Source organism: Mytilus trossulus, chromosome 2 (assembly GCF_036588685.1).
Source record: "Mytilus trossulus isolate FHL-02 chromosome 2, PNRI_Mtr1.1.1.hap1, whole genome shotgun sequence".
In the NCBI taxonomy this organism is placed as follows: Eukaryota; Metazoa; Mollusca; class Bivalvia; order Mytilida; family Mytilidae; genus Mytilus; species Mytilus trossulus.
In genome coordinates, this window is record NC_086374.1 from 27485515 (window position 1) to 27503897 (window position 18383).

The 18383-nt window shown below is 29.2% G+C and overlaps 1 protein-coding gene across 10 annotated transcripts in view; it reads left to right on the plus strand.

Moving 5' to 3' along the window:
- Window positions 1–18383, plus strand: part of LOC134706887 (RNA-binding motif, single-stranded-interacting protein 1-like) — a 144501-nt gene that overhangs the window by 120473 nt on the left and 5645 nt on the right. For 7 of the 10 annotated variants that reach the window (XM_063566231.1, XM_063566233.1, XM_063566235.1 and 4 more), the window contains 7 exons: window positions 1568–1626; window positions 1996–2087; window positions 7610–7829; window positions 9514–9620; window positions 9918–9976; window positions 10556–10706; window positions 17879–17968. In XM_063566231.1, coding sequence (XP_063422301.1) covers window positions 1568–1626; window positions 1996–2087; window positions 7610–7829; window positions 9514–9620; window positions 9918–9976; window positions 10556–10706; window positions 17879–17968 — 778 coding nt within the window. Of the gene's footprint in view, window positions 1–1457; window positions 1517–1567; window positions 1627–1995; window positions 2088–7609; window positions 7830–9513; window positions 9621–9917; window positions 9977–10555; window positions 10707–17878; window positions 17969–18383 lie in introns of all 10 variants that reach the window. The other 3 variants (XM_063566232.1, XM_063566234.1, XM_063566239.1) reach the window with 1 other exon arrangement.

Here is an 18383-nt window from a genome sequence, read left to right on the forward strand (position 1 = left end):
TGTACTAACATCTATAATAAAAAGTGATACAAAGAAAACTTTTATGAGTTGAAGATGACAGTTGACACCTTCCATTTGTCTTACTAGTATTCCAAGTTTTTATGGTTTTCTGTGAGGGAAAGTCTAGAAGAATGTTTTTTTAATGGTTTCAAAAAGTTTAGGGTTTTTGTTCAGTCTTTTTCGTATCTTGTCTTGCTGTCAAAATATGTTTTTCAAAGTTAGAAAAGAAAATCTTTTCTACGATTTTAGTATCTGCAGGAACCTGAAGTCCTGCAAAGATTTATAAAAAAATATATGAGAAGTACATTTTGCATATATATTAAATACTAACTTGTAGTATTTGACTAAAAATCTGTCAATAGATGAATTTGTAATGATAGTCCAACAAAAGTCATTATTCCATTCTGTGAGTCGTTATAAAATTAAAACTATAAAATGTTACCATGGCCTGTTTTTATGACCAAGAATGGAAATAGAAGTTTGAGATATTCCAGCAGTTGTAGGTTTTAATTCCTTCTAAGATTACCTGCTTCATCAATAGGTCATAAACAAATTGATTTTACATTTCATTTATGTTGTAAATTTTATGATTCTGCACAATTATTGCATGTGTAAAATGCATTTCTTATGGAATAATCTGACTGCAGCCTTTTTCTTTCAGTCATTAATTACTTTATGAAAGGGAATATAATCAACGTAAAAGCATTTTGTGACGAAAATCACGTTAATTACAATAATTATTGATGGCGTGATTAGCGATTTCATTTGGTAATTACAGGATTTGACTTTCTTAACAGATGATGTATGGATTTTTGAGTTAATTCATTTTCTGATGGTCTGAAAACTTGGTATATGCTTATTAATTTTCTTGACTATATGAGACAATCATATTTAATAGAAATTTAGTAGATTACTGATAAATTCCACAAAATTACTGTCCTTTCTGTATGTCCCAAGTCAGGAGCCTGTTGTTCAGTGGTTCTTGTTTGTCATTTTAGGTTTTTGGTAAATAACTTTGTGATAAATTAGGCTGTTCTATTTCTAGTTTGAAACAATTCACATTTTACACACCAGCTGGATTGGCCTCTTATAGCCAACTACATGGTATGATTTGTTTCCATTGTTGAAGGCCAAATAATGATGAAGAGTTGCTTTTATCAACTTCATTTGAACTCTGGTTGAAAGTTTTCAAATTGGCAATACCACAGCTCACATATTTTTATATTTCTATCCATAAATTGCATCATTTATGCAGAACTTGATCCACAATCATTTGAATATTTTGTTTATGGCTTATATCAGACCTGATAAAAACTTCTATGAGTAGATTGCATGGACTACTTCCTGTTCACCCATAATCCCCTTTTATCTAGATTTAGATAGACAGGTATGTAATAAGAAATGATCCATTCATTTTTATTTGCAACAGTTTATTAAAGAATTTTTCTCTTTTGCAGATATGGCAAAATCATTTCAACGAAGGCCATATTAGATGAAAATACAAAAAAATGCAAAGGTGAGACAATTAATATATCAATATAATATACAGTATTTATTTTCATTGCAGATATGGCCACATTGTATCCACTAAGGCAATTATAGACCTAAGTACAAGTAAATGCAAAGGTGAGATTTCTTGTCCTAGTCCCAATATTTCTGTGGTAGTGTATATTCCTTGTTTTGTGTGTCAACTTCATTGTTTGCTTCTTTCAAATGGTTCGCCAAAAAATCCCAAGACTTTGCTGTTCCATTGTTTTAATCTCAGTCATGAGGAATCCCCAAGATTTAGCTGTTTGTTTGTTTTAATCTCAGTCATGAGGATGTTGAATATATACTTAAAAAATAGAATGCAGCCCCCCGTTTGTGCTTGCAGCAAATTTTTAATATCTTGCTTACTTAATCCATGGTAGATGAACACTCACTACTCTTTCCTTTCTTGTTAAGGTCCTACTTTTTATTTTGGTTTTGTAATGATCAATTGTTTATTAATTACAGGATATGGTTTTGTTGATTTTGAATCTCACCAGGCAGCAGAGGTAGCTGTTCAGGCATTACAAGCCCAGGGTATTCAAGCACAAATGGCCAAGGTGAGTGTCAATGATCTGACCAAAGTTCATAAAAGGGCATATTTCATATTACAATATCGATTTGAAAATAAAGTTAATAAAAGTTTGACCTTTCTAGTGGTCAAGCTCATAATTTAACTGTCATTTATAATCAATGTATATGGTATATATATGAAAAAAGCAGTTCTTTTCCATATAACCAGGTCACTTTAAAATAATATCCAAAAATGGAAAACACAATTTATAATGTTGATGTGTCTGAAGCACTTTATAGGGAGTATTTGAAAGCTAAGGATGTATAAGTACTTTAATACATTAGCTATATGACCAAAGGGCAACTTAAAATAATAGCCAAAACCCATCTAAGGTCAAATTTGCCTGAGGGAGTTTCTTATTTCTAAAAATTGAACATCGATAGAAAACCAAATACAAAACATTAGCTTTCTTTATTTCCAACAAGATAACAAAAATCTCATTAAATTGTGGCTGTTTTATTGTTGTAGCTGTTTTAGTTATTGTACTTGGTCATGAAATGGATTTCCCTATCATTCAATAAAAATGCTTTGAGCAACAGATCAATTACAATATTCATCAAATTCAATTTGTTCCCTGCTTTATTTGGGACATCAGGACACGTTGTCGCTGGTACATCACAAATTTCACAGATCAATTCAAACTGCATTTTCTAGTTGTCAATACATTGAAAAAGTTTTTCCGATTGAATGAGAATTAAATAACAACATGTTGTAATACAATGCTGCCGATTACAGTTTGCAGGAGACTGTTATAGACAAGAAAATATTGAATCATCAAGTCAATTGCTTTTGCTTAGGAAAATCCATTTACTTGGAAGGGGAATTTTGTTTGTGGTTAAGGATCAGTGTATATTTGATTTGTATTAATGTTAAGATGGTTAGGTTCTGACAAAGGCTCATTATATTACTGTAAACTAAAAGCTCTTGTTACAATTGACATTTTTACTTTTGTGAATCAAATGCATTGAATTTCATTTTAAAAAGTTTCAAATACCAAAATGCTTCACAACATACTCTTCCTTTCTACAGTACATGTAGGAATGATTTGGACTATTAAATCATAAAGCACTAACTAGACTAGGAAGTATTCTGATTTTTTGTCCCCTCACTTTTTTATACAAGCATTTTTTAATTCATCTTTATACTGTTTCCAGATTTAGTGTTATTTGAAATAAACATTAGCTAAATAAGTCCGATAGCAATCTTCCATGTTTGTTAGATGTTGAAAAATTGGCTTTTTTAGAGAGACTCCCCAGACAATACTCAGCCATATTTCTACAATAACATACAATGTCCAAACAATTATATGCTTGGAAACAGATCAATATTTGAATGACAATCTCTAAGTTATTTCCAATCTACTCTGTCTAAATGGATGAAAGCAAAAATATGTTTTCTTAGAATTAAATAAGAGATTGTGTCGTGATCATTATATTTGTCATTTGTCATGACAATTGATATTCTTTTGCATGAAAAATAAAGAATAATAAGATATTAATTCAATAGAACTCCTATTTAGTCACTAGATTTGGGTAATCTGATATGAGTTCTAAATGGCTTTTAACTTGCTTGGTGATGTAAAAGGATGTCTTTTTTTTTCTATTCATGTGTAGGGGTTTCTCTGGGCTGTTATGTTAATTTTTCTATGTTGATAGGTATATCAAATACACATCATTTCTGATAACACACACACACCAAAAAAAACAACAGAAATAAGTATGTGCTAACCATTGAGGTGGTCTATGAAATGTAACAAGCTAATTTCCTGTAAAAAGAGTAAGACAGTTTTGTGTTTTAATTTGTTTAATAAGATATAGCCTTGCTGAAGAAATGAGAATACTACATACAGTGAATCATACATTGCACTTTATACAGTGCATCTATATACCTACCAATTTTTTCTCAATCAGAAAACTCCCAAGAATTAATTAAAGCACACCCCTCCCCATTTTCCCTCTTATAAAAAGAACACTAAATATGTACTAGTATAATGGAAAATCTTTTTGCTTAATATGTAGAATGGTTCAGTGAGGATATTGTTTAGAAATTTAAATGATTTTTTCACATGCTTTTCAAATTGTTTTATGTAGGACAAAACAAGTAGGTTATATTTCATATGTGCCCCTTAGGTCATTGATTAAATTGTAATTTCTGTTGGTATTTTACTTTCTTTTTATTCAGTTTGACATATTAGATCTTCTTTACAAAACAAACATTAAGTATCATATTTCTTCATATTTATATCCTACTGTTACAAGCAAAGAAGTGTTTCTTTTCATGTAAAGAAATTATTCATTTAATCCCGTTTTTAAGAAACTCTCTTAGCATATCCACATGTTAAAGGATTTGGTGAAGTGAAAAAAAAGTTTACAATTTTATGAATTTGTTAGGTTTTATGAAGAGAATTCATACAGATGTTTTACACTAAAGTACAACTGTTTAAGGTTGAATTGTTACAGATACAACAATATATAAAAACAGTCCATGGAAAGATCTGAGGGTCTTTAAATTGATAGGAGGGTTTAATGTAAAAAAAGACAAATTCAGACAAGTACTTAGCTCAAAATAGGTTAGCTTAATCACTTAGGTGGCCGCCAGGTCTTAAACTTCCTTTACATAAACTCCACCTTGCATATTTGCTATGAAATTGGTATAAAGTCAGTTCCATAAATGTACAAATTTATCACAACACTGTTCAAAAGAAAATTTAACAGCTATAGTTTTGCAGATACTGAAAACATGTTTTATTTCTCGTGGGTATTTTGAGGTCACATGATACAAGTGTACTTAAATCCAGCTGACATTGATTTAGTCGTTAAAATTTCAAATTAAGGTGGTCCAACAGTTGAAATTTTAAAATTGCAACATTCTTATTTATAAAAACACAATTCTTATCAAATCATTTCAAATGTAATGTGCATTTCCACTAAAAGTAGAAAATTTATCAACATATGGCAGTTTTCAGCATATTGAATTTTTAAATGATTATATTGTACCAGACGTGTCATTTGAGATGAGGCGGTATTCTTGGTCTATCTATACACATGAATACCCACATACCTTTAAGGGTAATGAAAGCATCTTGGTTAAATTGATGATACAGTATGGGTGTAAAGCATGAACAGTTTGATGAGATTAAGTGTCAGTGGAATTTTTTTATAACATTTTTAATGTGTGTTAAGTAATGCATGTTTTATGGTTGTCATTTTTTTCAAGGATATTATCTGTTTTAGAGCAGCTCATGTTGTATGTGAATCATATGTTTATTGACAGAACCCAGTTTTTAGTTAATTTATTTGTGTGTCAAAAAATGGCATTTGAGAAATACGAGAAGGCAACAGAAATAAATTTTGAAATACCTAGTTATGAAAAAATAGATACTAATTAACCAAAAGCTTTTATTTTGAGCATATCAGTTTAGCCCCCAGCAGACAGGAAGCTGGTTTCCTGTTCAGATAAAGATGACTGGTTAGTGTATTAATCACTGACCTTGAGATTTATATTGCCCCTAGAGTAGAATGTTGGTAAAAAATGTTAACTGAAAAAAATAAGTAGCACCTCTAGAACAAGAAACATATCAAGGAAAATATGGATACAATTTGATCAAAAATCTATATGCATGCTCAAATTTACTGGTCCCCCAGATTTCCTGCATGTCTTCATGCTTCAATTTTGGTTTTATTTACCTGTTATGTCAGTTTAATTTCAACAGTTGTGAAATCTGAGTTGACTTTAGGTTTATGGTTGTTGACCCAATGTAAATGGAATTTTGCCAGAAAAAATCAATTATACTTGTCATAAAAAGTAAAATAGTTGAATTATTATCTTCCTTTTAAATTATATATGATATTTTAATCATTATTTATATTTCATGCTGGTGCATTTGATTAATATGGGTCTTGTTTTATTTCAGTACTTTTGCAATAAAAAATCATAAGGGATCATTGATCAGCTGTTGGCATCATATCATTACTTGTCATTGTAAGGTTTCGTTTGCTTTTTTTTCTTTCATTGATACCCATTTTAACAGTAGAATTTTTGCATCTTGAAATGGAACATGCCTATTGTATTTTTTGGGAGAAACTTTTTGTTTATCAAGTTTAATATTATAATAGGCTTATGTGTTTTGAGAGGTTCGTTAAACATTTTGAGATGTAGTTCAAGTTCAATTTAAAAATTGTTTACTTTTGAGCTGTACAGGTTTTTGGATTATATTCATTAAAAGTACATGTAAAGTAATGAATGTTTGGTCTTTAAATAAGTCAATCATTTTTTGCACCAAAATCACTGTCTGGTTTGATATTATTTAATTGTATTTTGAAAGTAAATATCAAGTGCTGGTAGTTTATTGATAAAAATCACATCTTATACAATAACATGACAATTACACCCCTAGTAATTCAAACTGTCGCACAAATTTATTGACACCTTAAAAGGGTATATGGCATCAGAGAAAATTGATTTATAATTGTATGGCTTGCATGTTTAAGCTCATACTTGTTCAGTATGATCGGAATAAAATGTGACAAGAAATAAATTGTATTTGTCATTGGAAATGAGAGGTAAAATTGTTTGTATGGAGTCCACTGTGTTTGGTTATGCAAATTGTAAATGGCTGATCCTTGATTTATCATCCAAATATGCTGCCTTTACCATTTTTTCAGACATAATGGCACATAATTAAAGGTCAATTTTCAGAATATTGATTAGATGACAAAATACAATGGCATTTTATTGGTAAATTAGACAAGCCAAAATTTTGATGTGTGCAGGTTTCAATTTGCAAGAAAATCCATAACCCCAAATAGAGGTTAATAGAATTTTTAAATTGGGATCATTTGTTATATGTAATGTTAAACTGAATAAAAAGCTAGTAAATGTCTTATATCGAAATAGAAATAGCATTTAACAATCATTCAATCAAAATAGATATGATGTCAAACATACTTGAAAAAATCCAAATTCAAAATATATAGTTGAATATGACATTGAATGCCTAATATACTTCATGCAGATACATATTCTGATTGTGGTTCCTTTGGGAACCTGCACTGTTCTTTCATCCTTTGGTTGATATAATGTTCTTTCATCCTTGGGTAGCTGTTATGATCTTTTATCCTTGGGTATCTGCAATGTTCTTTCATCCTTGGGTAGCTGCAATGTTATTTCATCCTTGGGTAGCTACAATGTTCTTTCATCCTTGGGTAGCTGTTATGTTCTTTCATCCTTGGGTAGCTGCAATGTTATTTCATCCTTGGGTAGCTACAATGTTCTTTCATCCTTGGGTAGCTGTAATGGTCTTTCATCCTTGGGTAGCTGTTATGTTCTTTCACCCTGGGGTAGCTGCAATGTTCTTTTATCCTTGAATAGCTGTAATAGTCTTTCATCCTTGGGTTGCTGTAATGTTCTTTAATTGAAATGTTTTAATACTGTGCTCTGTTTTATCAGAAAAATAAACATTGATTTAAAAAAGCCACCTATCTTTACAGTACCTGTATTATTTTTCAGCAACAAGAACAAGATCCTACCAACTTATACATTGCCAATTTGCCAATACAATATACAGAAACACATTTAGAAAATATGTTTAAGGAATATGGTACTGTTATATCTACAAGAATTTTAAGAAACCCTGATGGTGTCAGTAAAGGAGTGGGTTTTGCAAGAATGGAATCGAAAGAAAAATGTGAACAAATTATAACTGTTTTTAATGGAAAACTTGTACCAGGTATGTGCCTTTTTTACAATATACATACTTATTATCTTTTTTATTAACCTTATTCACCTGCTTTGAAGAAAAATTAATAAAGTTTTTTAAAGTAATTAATCTGTAGTATTCTATAATTATGATATTAGATGTTATCGTCTGTGGTGACCCCCAAACTTTCTTTCTTGCATGATTTTATCTTTTAATTACAAAGTTCAAATATCGTAAATTTTAATTTTTTCCATAGAATATCAGGTTGGTGTCATATATCACCACCTGACTTGAGAGATTGAATATAGTGATATAGTGGGCAATAATACCAAAGTTGATATTGTCCTATATATCACCCTATTATGTTAATGATTGGCGTTAAAGACCTATAACTTGAGAGCTTTGATCACAGATATGGCCATTTAAGGGCACTAAGGGAAAGGTTTCATTTCTAATTAGATGTTAACAGCTTATGTCAGGACTTTTATACATTTACAGTCTGTGTTCTAATTATTTTAATGCAGAAATTTACGTTAAGAGAAGGAACTCTCTAACTTGTATTTGGTTGTATTTATTTTGATTTTTAATATGAACTACTTTTAAATATAAAAAGGTGCTGAAATTTGTATAAATCTGCTCTACACATTTACAGCCATTTTTTGTATTCACTCAATTACAATACAATGTACTGCGTTTCAGTAAAAGTTTTCCTTGCATAGATAAAAGGGCTAATTTTAGATTAAAAAATATTATACCTGCATAAATCTTTTTTGAAAAACACCATTAATAGCAGTGTTATGAGAAATTCGGTGAAGCTTTAACTTAGTTTGCATAACAAAGGTGTAGTAACGAGCCCACGTTGACAAACAATTCATCCTGAAACGTGGTATGTCAAACTAAATACCTTGGCATTTAAAAATTTGTATACATTACTTAAAGCTTATACGGTTCACAGCTGCCTACACTGTGTGACATAAAAAAAATCTTATTTAACAGTGCAAAGAAAAATCTGTAACAAAAACTGTCATTTTTCTTGTTTTTAAGCCATCTTTTTTAATTAGAAAATACACATATGTGACAATGCTAACAAAAACTGCACACACATAGCAATTATTTTGTTTTATGAAAATGCAACACCCAAAATTCCTTGAAATTAGGACACATAATAACTTTCAATAGGAAAATTCAGGAGTAGATATAAACCCATTTAAATGTAAATTTTGAAGAGAGAAGTATTTATGATCAAGATTATGTTAGCATGATATATCAAGTTGTAACTTGATGTGAAGTATTATTCTTACATCATTTGTCAAATAAAAAATGTGTTACCATAGCAACTAGTCATATATTTAAAATCTCAAGAATAATAACTGAATAAGACTACAATGAAGTGAACAATCTGTTGGGAGTTCATTTTTAATAGAGAGCAAATCTGACAAGTTGTTAATGCTTCTTTTATTAAGAAATAGTCAGACAATATTTTTTTTACTATCAGTCAGCAAATCTGATGCTGAAACTGTGGTATTTAAATTTTGCATTTACTAAGATGATCTTTATAGAGATTTCATATATCATTAAAAACTTGAAGAAAATAATACAAACCCTACCTAAACTACCAAATATGATAAACACACATCATCAAAATTGAATCTTTCTTCTTCAATTTGTCAATGTTTGTCCACTTCATAAATTGTTTTATCTCTTTCTTTTATAGGCAGTACAGAACCTATGATAGTCAAACTTGCTGATGGTGGAAATAAGAAAAAGACACCACAAGCTCTTACAATTCCTACAAAAATTTGGGCTGATGCAACTAGAGATGTAAGTTAACTTATTCTGTAATCCTGCCAAGGGGAGATTACTCTTGATGCAATAGATTTCATTGAAACAATTTGGGATTAGAATATCTTAATTATAATAAGGTAGACTGATCTGAATAGACAAAATAAAAATGAGAAGAAGATATAGATAAACTTAACTAAGAATAATTGATTGTTCAAAGATTTGTAGAACATTTGAAAATTTGTCATTCCTCATCAATTTGATGAGAGAACTGATGCTCTGCTCAGAAACTAGTTACTCATCCCAGCTCACTTTGTTTCTTATTATATTTTGTAGTTACTAATTCCATCATCTGCGTATGCTGACCAAGCAAGTATTATAGCTCAACAAAATGGGTAAGTTTTTACATTATAGTCTATACAGTATTTATATAGTTACTTCTGTCAGCACCGGTGGACTTTCATTCCCACATTATTCCATCCACCCAATAGATAGTGCTTCTGTCAGGATTAAAATCATGCATTCTGATGTTTATTTTTCAATAAAAATCAATTTGATACATGTATTGTAAAACTACTTGTAGGAAAATCTTTATGTCAACTGGTTTGACTATTGGTAGGCTCTTTTTTGTTTAAATGTTGGCAAATGTTTTATGGATTTGGCTTCGTAACATTTAGTCAGAAAAAAACCTGATGAATGTAATTCCAGAAACTTGTCATGTGCACCGACATAGTAATCATATGATTATTTCACTGTGTGATAATTTGATGTACATCCAAAAGTATTTGCACTTATTATTATTGATTTGATGTATCTTGTTTATTAATTTTGACTAGACCACACTAATTCTCTACAGCTTCATTGTTTTTTTACATACATGTAGTTTTTATTTGTGTTTTATAGACTGAATGATGCTTTTTTATCTGCTTTCAACTTATTTATGTTTTTAATAAGCTTATATTATTTTTTTTCAGACTTGCTGCCCAGCAGTTACTTAGCCAAGGCCTTCTCCCTAGATACTCCATGGCAACCACCCCCCAAACCACATACCAAGTTCATCAGTCAGCAGGTGCAGCAGGCTGGGTCCATCCTAGTGGCTACATAGTTCAACCACCAATGGCCCATGTAAGCCCATTTTCTTATTATAGTGGCCAGGCACAAGGTTTGATCGATCCGTCAAATTGAAAATAAATTGTGAACTTTTATATGAACTTACTTCATGAACAAATGATTGTTAATATGCTTAGTGGAATATGAGTGGATGATTTGTGGATATTGTGTATAAAGTGTGATACATTAATGTGAAATACAATTTCAAATTCTTTATGAAGAGTACTTTTATCAACAGTCAATTTCATTTTCTGCAGAGAAACTTTAAAGAAGTGAAAGTATTTCTTGCACAAAATGAGGTGTCCTAAAAAGTATATATTTTATCAATTGCTATTTGGATGCTATGTATGTTGTTGAAATATGATAATAGTTGTTGATAGATTCAAATATAAAAAAAATATGAAGAATTTTGCGGCAGTATTTCACATTAATCTTTAGCACTTTCATTTTAATTTGAATGTAGTATTTTGGGCAGAATTTATCATCATGTACATTTTAGCAGATTTTAGATAACACATTCTTAAGTCATTTTTATTTCGATTTTATTTGATTTTACTTTTGTGTAGGATAGTTATTTTGGTCAATGACCATCTTTAGAAAACCATGAATGAGTGTACATATTTTTTTATTGTTACTGACGCAATGAATTTGTAACTGAAATTATACTGGCGTATAAAATATCATACTGTGTTAGTAAAATTTTGGCAGAACAAAGCATTTGAACCTTAAAAATATTGGAGACGGAATTTTGAAAATGAAGGAAAGTAATTGTGGAATGAATAAAGAATTTAAGGTAGATCAGAGAGAAAAAAAACAAAAGACGATCTTTTTTTCAGACAAAATATGCCAAAGAATTTGAAATTATTATTGTTGAGAATATACATTGTTATAAAACGTTATCATGGTAATTCAGATCTCGTTATTGATGTTGTAAACCTAAGATTATCATATCCTTATTTCTTCATTTAGAAAAGTTTGTCATCTTTTGCAGTTTATTTTTATTTACTCACTTCTTTGTTGTAAGATCAACTTCAACAACTTATTTATTGAGTAATATTTATGATTACATAGCTATACTTATAGAAGTTTGCCCAATTATCATACGCCTACAGACCACCTTGGAATGGAACTGTCCCCTTTAAATTTATTTTTTAACTGACTAATTTTCTATAAGTCTAGATTTTATTTTAATTTCTGTTTGTTATCATAGTTTATTTAATTCATCCTCTATTCAAAATGAAAAAGGCTAAACAAGTGAACACTGTCAATGAATTATAGCTTTTTGCATCTAATTTTATTTGCAAATTTAGTTTAAAGACCTAATGCTAGCATCTTGGCTAATCTTTGGTAATTCTACTAACGAAAAATTGGATAATTTATGCTAGCATTGAGTAAGGTCTGATTCTGTTTCAGATTGTTCCGTCATCAACGATGTACACTGGTACCCCATGTATCCAGTCCACGCTTCCCTCTTTATCTGCTCAAATGGGACAGCTACACATTTCCCAAGGCTCGGTAGGCCAATGATCGTCTTGGGCAATGCATTAACATTTAGTTATTGAATCAATCACCTCAAACTTAGAATTTGTGTTGTCCGCTTTTTAAGCTGCAAGTAGAATATTAACAACATGTAAAGGATTTTTTTTTTTTTAATTTCCAATAAGATTTTTTATCAATGTTAATGAATTAAATAAATAATTCACCATTTTTCTGGCTTTTTTTCTGTAAATGATTTTGGAATTGTGAAGGAAACAGTTTCTTTAGCCCTCATTCAAAATTATAAAAAGAATTCCACTTGCAGTTTCTCTACATTTGCTTTTGAATATCTTTTTTTATTAGTGAATTTCATTGTGTAACTGTAGAGATCTGTGTTGATAGCTTGGAATGAAACATTCAAAATATTAAAATCAAAATCTGGAATGCCAAAAACACTTTATTTTGTGTCCTGCTTGTCCAATGTGAGTGGAACCAAATATTATAAGAAGCATGATATTTTGTTTAAAGCCTTTTAGGATTGCAGCATGAATGATTAGACAAATTTCTATACACATCCAGTTAGTTTCAGTTACAATTTAATGATTTTTTTGTTTGTAAACTAATTTTGCTTTTCAGATTTCAAACATCTGTATCATGAAGATCTATGCAAATGTAAATAGTTGTAAATATCATGTGTGTTATTTTTGTCATATGCAAAAAATTAGGAAATTTATAAGATGATGTAGATGGGGAAACTTTTGTGTTTTGTTAAATTCCATTCTTTTACAAGTTAATGATAACTGTCATGGTTTATCTTAGTGGGATCATAGTGTGGAGGGAGAAATTTTGATTTTTTTGTTTCCATTTAGAATTTTCTGGTCTTAAAATTGATTTTGAGTATGAAAGAAAAATGCAGTTAGGAACCAAAACAAAATGATTTAAATCTAATATTCCCTGATAATTATGATTCGGATGACAAAATTCTTAAGAGGACACTTCATAGTTATTTTGAGTAGAATAAATATTTTATAGATACATATTTCTAATAGATATTAATTTATAAATTTGTTAAGTAATTTTTACGTTTGTTGCAAAAGTATATAAAGTTTAAAAGTGGTACTTAATATATTTAATTTTAGCATCTGTAAATTTTTGTTTATATTTTTTTCATCAAAGTGAAAAAATACTCAGGTTTTTTTTTTAAAACTATATAATCTAACATGTTACAAGCATGTATAAACTATTAAATTTGTTTACATGTTGGCTTAGATTTCTATAATCTTGTTAATACTAAGTGGCTGTTGAAATGCATAGTAGAAATTAATAGGCTATACCAAATTTAATTTGTAATTTATACCAAAACTCTATTAAACCTTGCCCTCATAAGTGATATAACAAGTTAGAAAATGATTTGTGCCGATAATGGTAGGCCAGTTTTTTATAAAAATATTTTGTATCATAAAAAATCCTCACCAAAAGTGCTACCTCCAATGACGAGATCCGTTTTGTGATCGCCCGATATTATTCCTTATATTCACAATGTGTTAATATATAGCAACGTATATCCACTTTTTACCAGTAAACTCTAATCCCGTAGTTATATAAAACGGTAGCAATAATCAAATCCAAGCATTTAAAAAGTGGTGCTAAGTAAAACTTTCATCTTGTGTAAACTACTCCACCATAATGATACTCCTACTAATATGCATCATACTTACTGGAATTAGCCGTAGAAAATCAGGGTAAACTGGAAATATTTTCTGATTAACAGTTTCTTTAGTTCTGTAGTTGACATTGAATATCCCTTTGGAATTATCCTAAAAACTGTTAAAAGAATAAAAAGTGACATAGGAATAAATCCTATAATAGTTTTCAAAAATAGTAAATGTAGAGAGATTCATATTATGCTGGTCATGTGGTATTACACAAATGAAATTGGTGAATCTACTTATAGTATATATAACTTATATATATACATAAAATGTATAGCAAAAAATACTTATTTATTCGGTGCAAACTATTTTAATATAAAAAATTATTTAAAGAAAGTATATACGGTTAGCAGAGAAAAGATTTGTCTCTTTAAATCAATAGAAAATCCATTTTTATATGAACATATGATGTTTGATCAAATTTTAAGTTATTTTTGACATCATGATGTTTTTGAATATGTTTTTGTTTTTCTGAACACATTAACTTTGACATCCAGTGACCTTTCAATATAGTGGAATTGTCCTATATATGTATAATATATTTTATTTCAGTTTTTGTTTGTTTTTGTTGCAGTTTTTCATGGTCTTTCTTTCTTTTACCTAACTGATATTTTTTTCAGATTTTTGATTCTTATTTATTTACATTCTACAAATGTGTAAATAGGTATTTTTTGTCAAAATAGCAAACTCTGTAAATCCAAAGTTGTTCTTATTTATAATGTGTTCTTTTAAGATCTCTATGCAGTCGATTAGATATAACTTTCAGAAATCCTGTTTATTTGGATGAAATAGATGATATATTGAAGATATCTGTTCAACATTGAACATTTTTTTCACTTAAAAAATGGCATATTATTTACAACATAATGTTATGGACTGCATAAAATCTTAAAGAACTATCTCATGTTTCATTGGTGATGGTTTATGTAAATAGTTTTTATTGTGAAGGAAATGGTGTTTTGTTCCAAATGTGACTGATTTAGTAAAAGACCAGGCAAATATGACAAATGTAGTACATATAGAGTAAAACTATCTCAAATATTGCTGTGCAGACAAATTTAACTGCAGGAAAAAGAAAACAAAGCATTTTTATTTTGTCCTATTTTTTTTATATATTATAATTTCTATGTTACTACTGGTAAATGTACACACCCACTCCTGCTTATGAAAGGAAATTAGAAAGATAATTTGAAGAATCAGTATGTGTTAGTACAATTCCAAAACACCATTGCCTTTACTATCCTTCTGTAGTAGTAGATCAAATTTCATTAAATCATTAATTATCATATTTTTTATTTTTTATTTTGAATGCTTTATTATTTACTTGACCAAGGAATTTTTTCACTTATTTTTACAAATGAAGATTGTTTATTTTTACATCGTACTGCAATGAGATTGGCGTATTTGCAGTTTTATATGTAAGCAAACAACCCTGTTTAATTTGAATCAAACTTTTGTCAAAATATATGTGGTTTGTTTTTTACTGTATATTAGTTTTATTTGGACTAAATGCTGTATAACATAAGTGTTTTGAAGATGATAGCTTCTTTGACAAGGGTTTCAAGATAAGTCAAAATAGAATATAATGACAAAGAAACCCTACAAGAAGGAGTAGCTATTAAAAGCTACAATATGAAACATTAACAAAATATTTACCACAAAATATTATCTTCAGATTCAGATTAAACAGGAGTTGTCTGCTCTTGTTGACATTTTGTTAACAAATGACATTGTTGTCATATTGAATTCATGGAAAATAAAGTCATTTGTCAGAAATTTGTTTTTATACTACCTGCCTTCTTTCTTGAATGTAAGAAACAAAAACAGAAAAAATAAAATGTTTCAGACCTTGCAAAAGAAACTTTCCTTATGACAAGAGCTACAATATGGGTAAAAGGAAATGTGGCCATCACGTGGGTTATATGTTAATGAGACAGCAACTCATTGTCACAAATTACCAAAAAACATTAAGAAGCATGATTTTGGCTACTCTAAATATCAGCACAACAATGTTAAATCTACAAACTTTTGTCCTTTCCTTGCCGAGACTGGCAAACTCATGCTATAGGGATATAGACATATTTGGTTGTAAATGAAACTGATATGATAGGAAAGGATATGGGGGATTCAAGATCATTTTATATAAAGAATAAAAGGGAAATCCATTTCCATGGTATTTAAGACAACAACCAGTTGTCAATTGCTTAGTTTTGAAACATGTGATTGATGTAATGTGAAGAATGGACCTGATACTTGAAGAATGGTAGAAGACTTGGTGTTTGAAGAGAGAAAAAGATGTGTTCACCATAAAGATACTTTTCTGGAAGCTGAATATAAGGGAATATGGATACTGAAGAAATATGATGTCTAGAAGTCAGGTGAAAACATCTTCCAACAGTGCCTGGTAAATAATGATTGGTGTTGGTTTTATTCCATATATATATTCATATATCAGTTGAACTATGTACTCTATGCTTTGTAAAATATATTATATATCCGTTGCAGTAATTATATACTGATGTTTTTTTTATTTATGTTTGTAAGCATGGATTGAGCTTTTATTTGCACTGCTTTCGTAGATTCTCAGTTAATTATATATCAATATAAACCAGAAATTATATATCAAATTTGAAATCATCTCATAGATTATATATCATGGTCATTTCCTTATTTTTAAATCTTGACCAAGAAAACAAAAAAAAGTTAAAAAAAATTTAAATCAATTATATTGAAATTTTTTTTTTTTATGAAATCCAAAACTTGCCTACAAACAATAGCAAATGAAAGCTAACTCCTCTGTAAATATATTTAGATGTAATTTACCAATGCTATGATGTTGATTTCAAACCAAGTGTGTATCATCACTACCACTAATGCTTACCCGGCACTTGTAAACAAAAGATATTGTACACTCTTTGTATTTTTGTATACTTTACACATTTTATATATACATATTGTACCTCTGTCAGATTTGTCTCAAACTGCATAACATTTTTAGAAATAAAAATGAGTTTGAAATTAAAAAATGGATAAATTCTTCTATCTGTACAAATCAATTTGTATATGCAGTTTGACACAATGAATGAAAATTTGTGGAGTTCGCAGTAGAATCTGCAATTGTAATCAAATTAAATTACAATTAGTTTATTGTTGAATGATACATATTTTCTGCTATTATAGATGATAACATTTTCCTATTTAACATTGTATTATACTCAGTATCACAAAAATTGAAGAAGATGCTGCTAGCTATTGCAGGATTACAATTTTTTGTACTTAACATGCTTTTTTAAGAAGTAATGCTATATTGAAACATATATCATTAACAGAGAATTCATTAAAAAAAAATCTAGTTTATGATGTATGCATCTTCTTTGAAAAGTACCATATCCTTAGCAAACAGATACATTGTCAGTTTTGATTAAAAATTTTGATCAGGTAGAATATTTTTTTTAGTCCATGCCTTTCCGCCAATTCAAGAATAAAAAAAAAAGAATAATATATGCAGGTCAAATTTTTTTATCAAATTACTGACAATTCTGTTAGAATTTAGATTTTGTAACCAAACATAATCCAGTGTGTATTTGTATTATATTGGAACATATTGAAATGCGTATTATACATATTTTAAATTTTATATGTTATTCTAGCATGTAGAGACCGATTAAATATTGTAAAAGTTTGAGGTGGTTTACATATTCTATTGTCTTTTTGCTATCATTTGTAAGCATGTATGTATTTCGTAAGCAAGTTTGTATAATATCATATAACCAAACTCCAATGAATATAAACTAATTTGCAAATACAGGTATTTTGACTTTTGAAGTACATTATGCATATCTGCTGTGACTCAATTTTTTATCGGCAGGTTCATGAATTTTGTTAACTATTTCATATTGATCTATAGCAATGAACTTTTACTTTGAAAACATTTGAATTTTCCATTATTTATTTATAAAGACGTAATATTTATTGAATTAATTTCTGTTGTTTTTGCAGTACCTGACTGGAAATGCTGCTTACCAATTCCCATACGGTTCTAACTCAGCAGCTGGAGCAGGAGCTTTCCTACAACCTCTACAATTAGATGTAAGTCTACTCAAGGTCATCAGGCCATTTATCTATATGATTTGGTTTAGTGTAAAAAACTTATTATGATGTGATAATAATTTCTCTTTGTTTTTTTTCTGCACATTATAAAATTAACAATGTTAATAGCATAACCTATGGCAGTTTTTCATTGATTTTGTTGTGTGTAATGTCTTAGTCCAAAAATATAGAAGCTTTATTTAGAAACAGAAAATTTGGGGACAAGGAATAGATGAATATTTAGGGTATATCAATATAAAACAGTATATGGAATTAATTGCGTTTTTAGTTTGTTTAAATTGTTGTCTTGTTCTTTACAAGTGAAAACCATTGTTTAAACAACTATGCAAAACAAGTTGGAACAACCTGAACATATTGATTATTATTATAATTAACATTTTACAATCTAAGTATG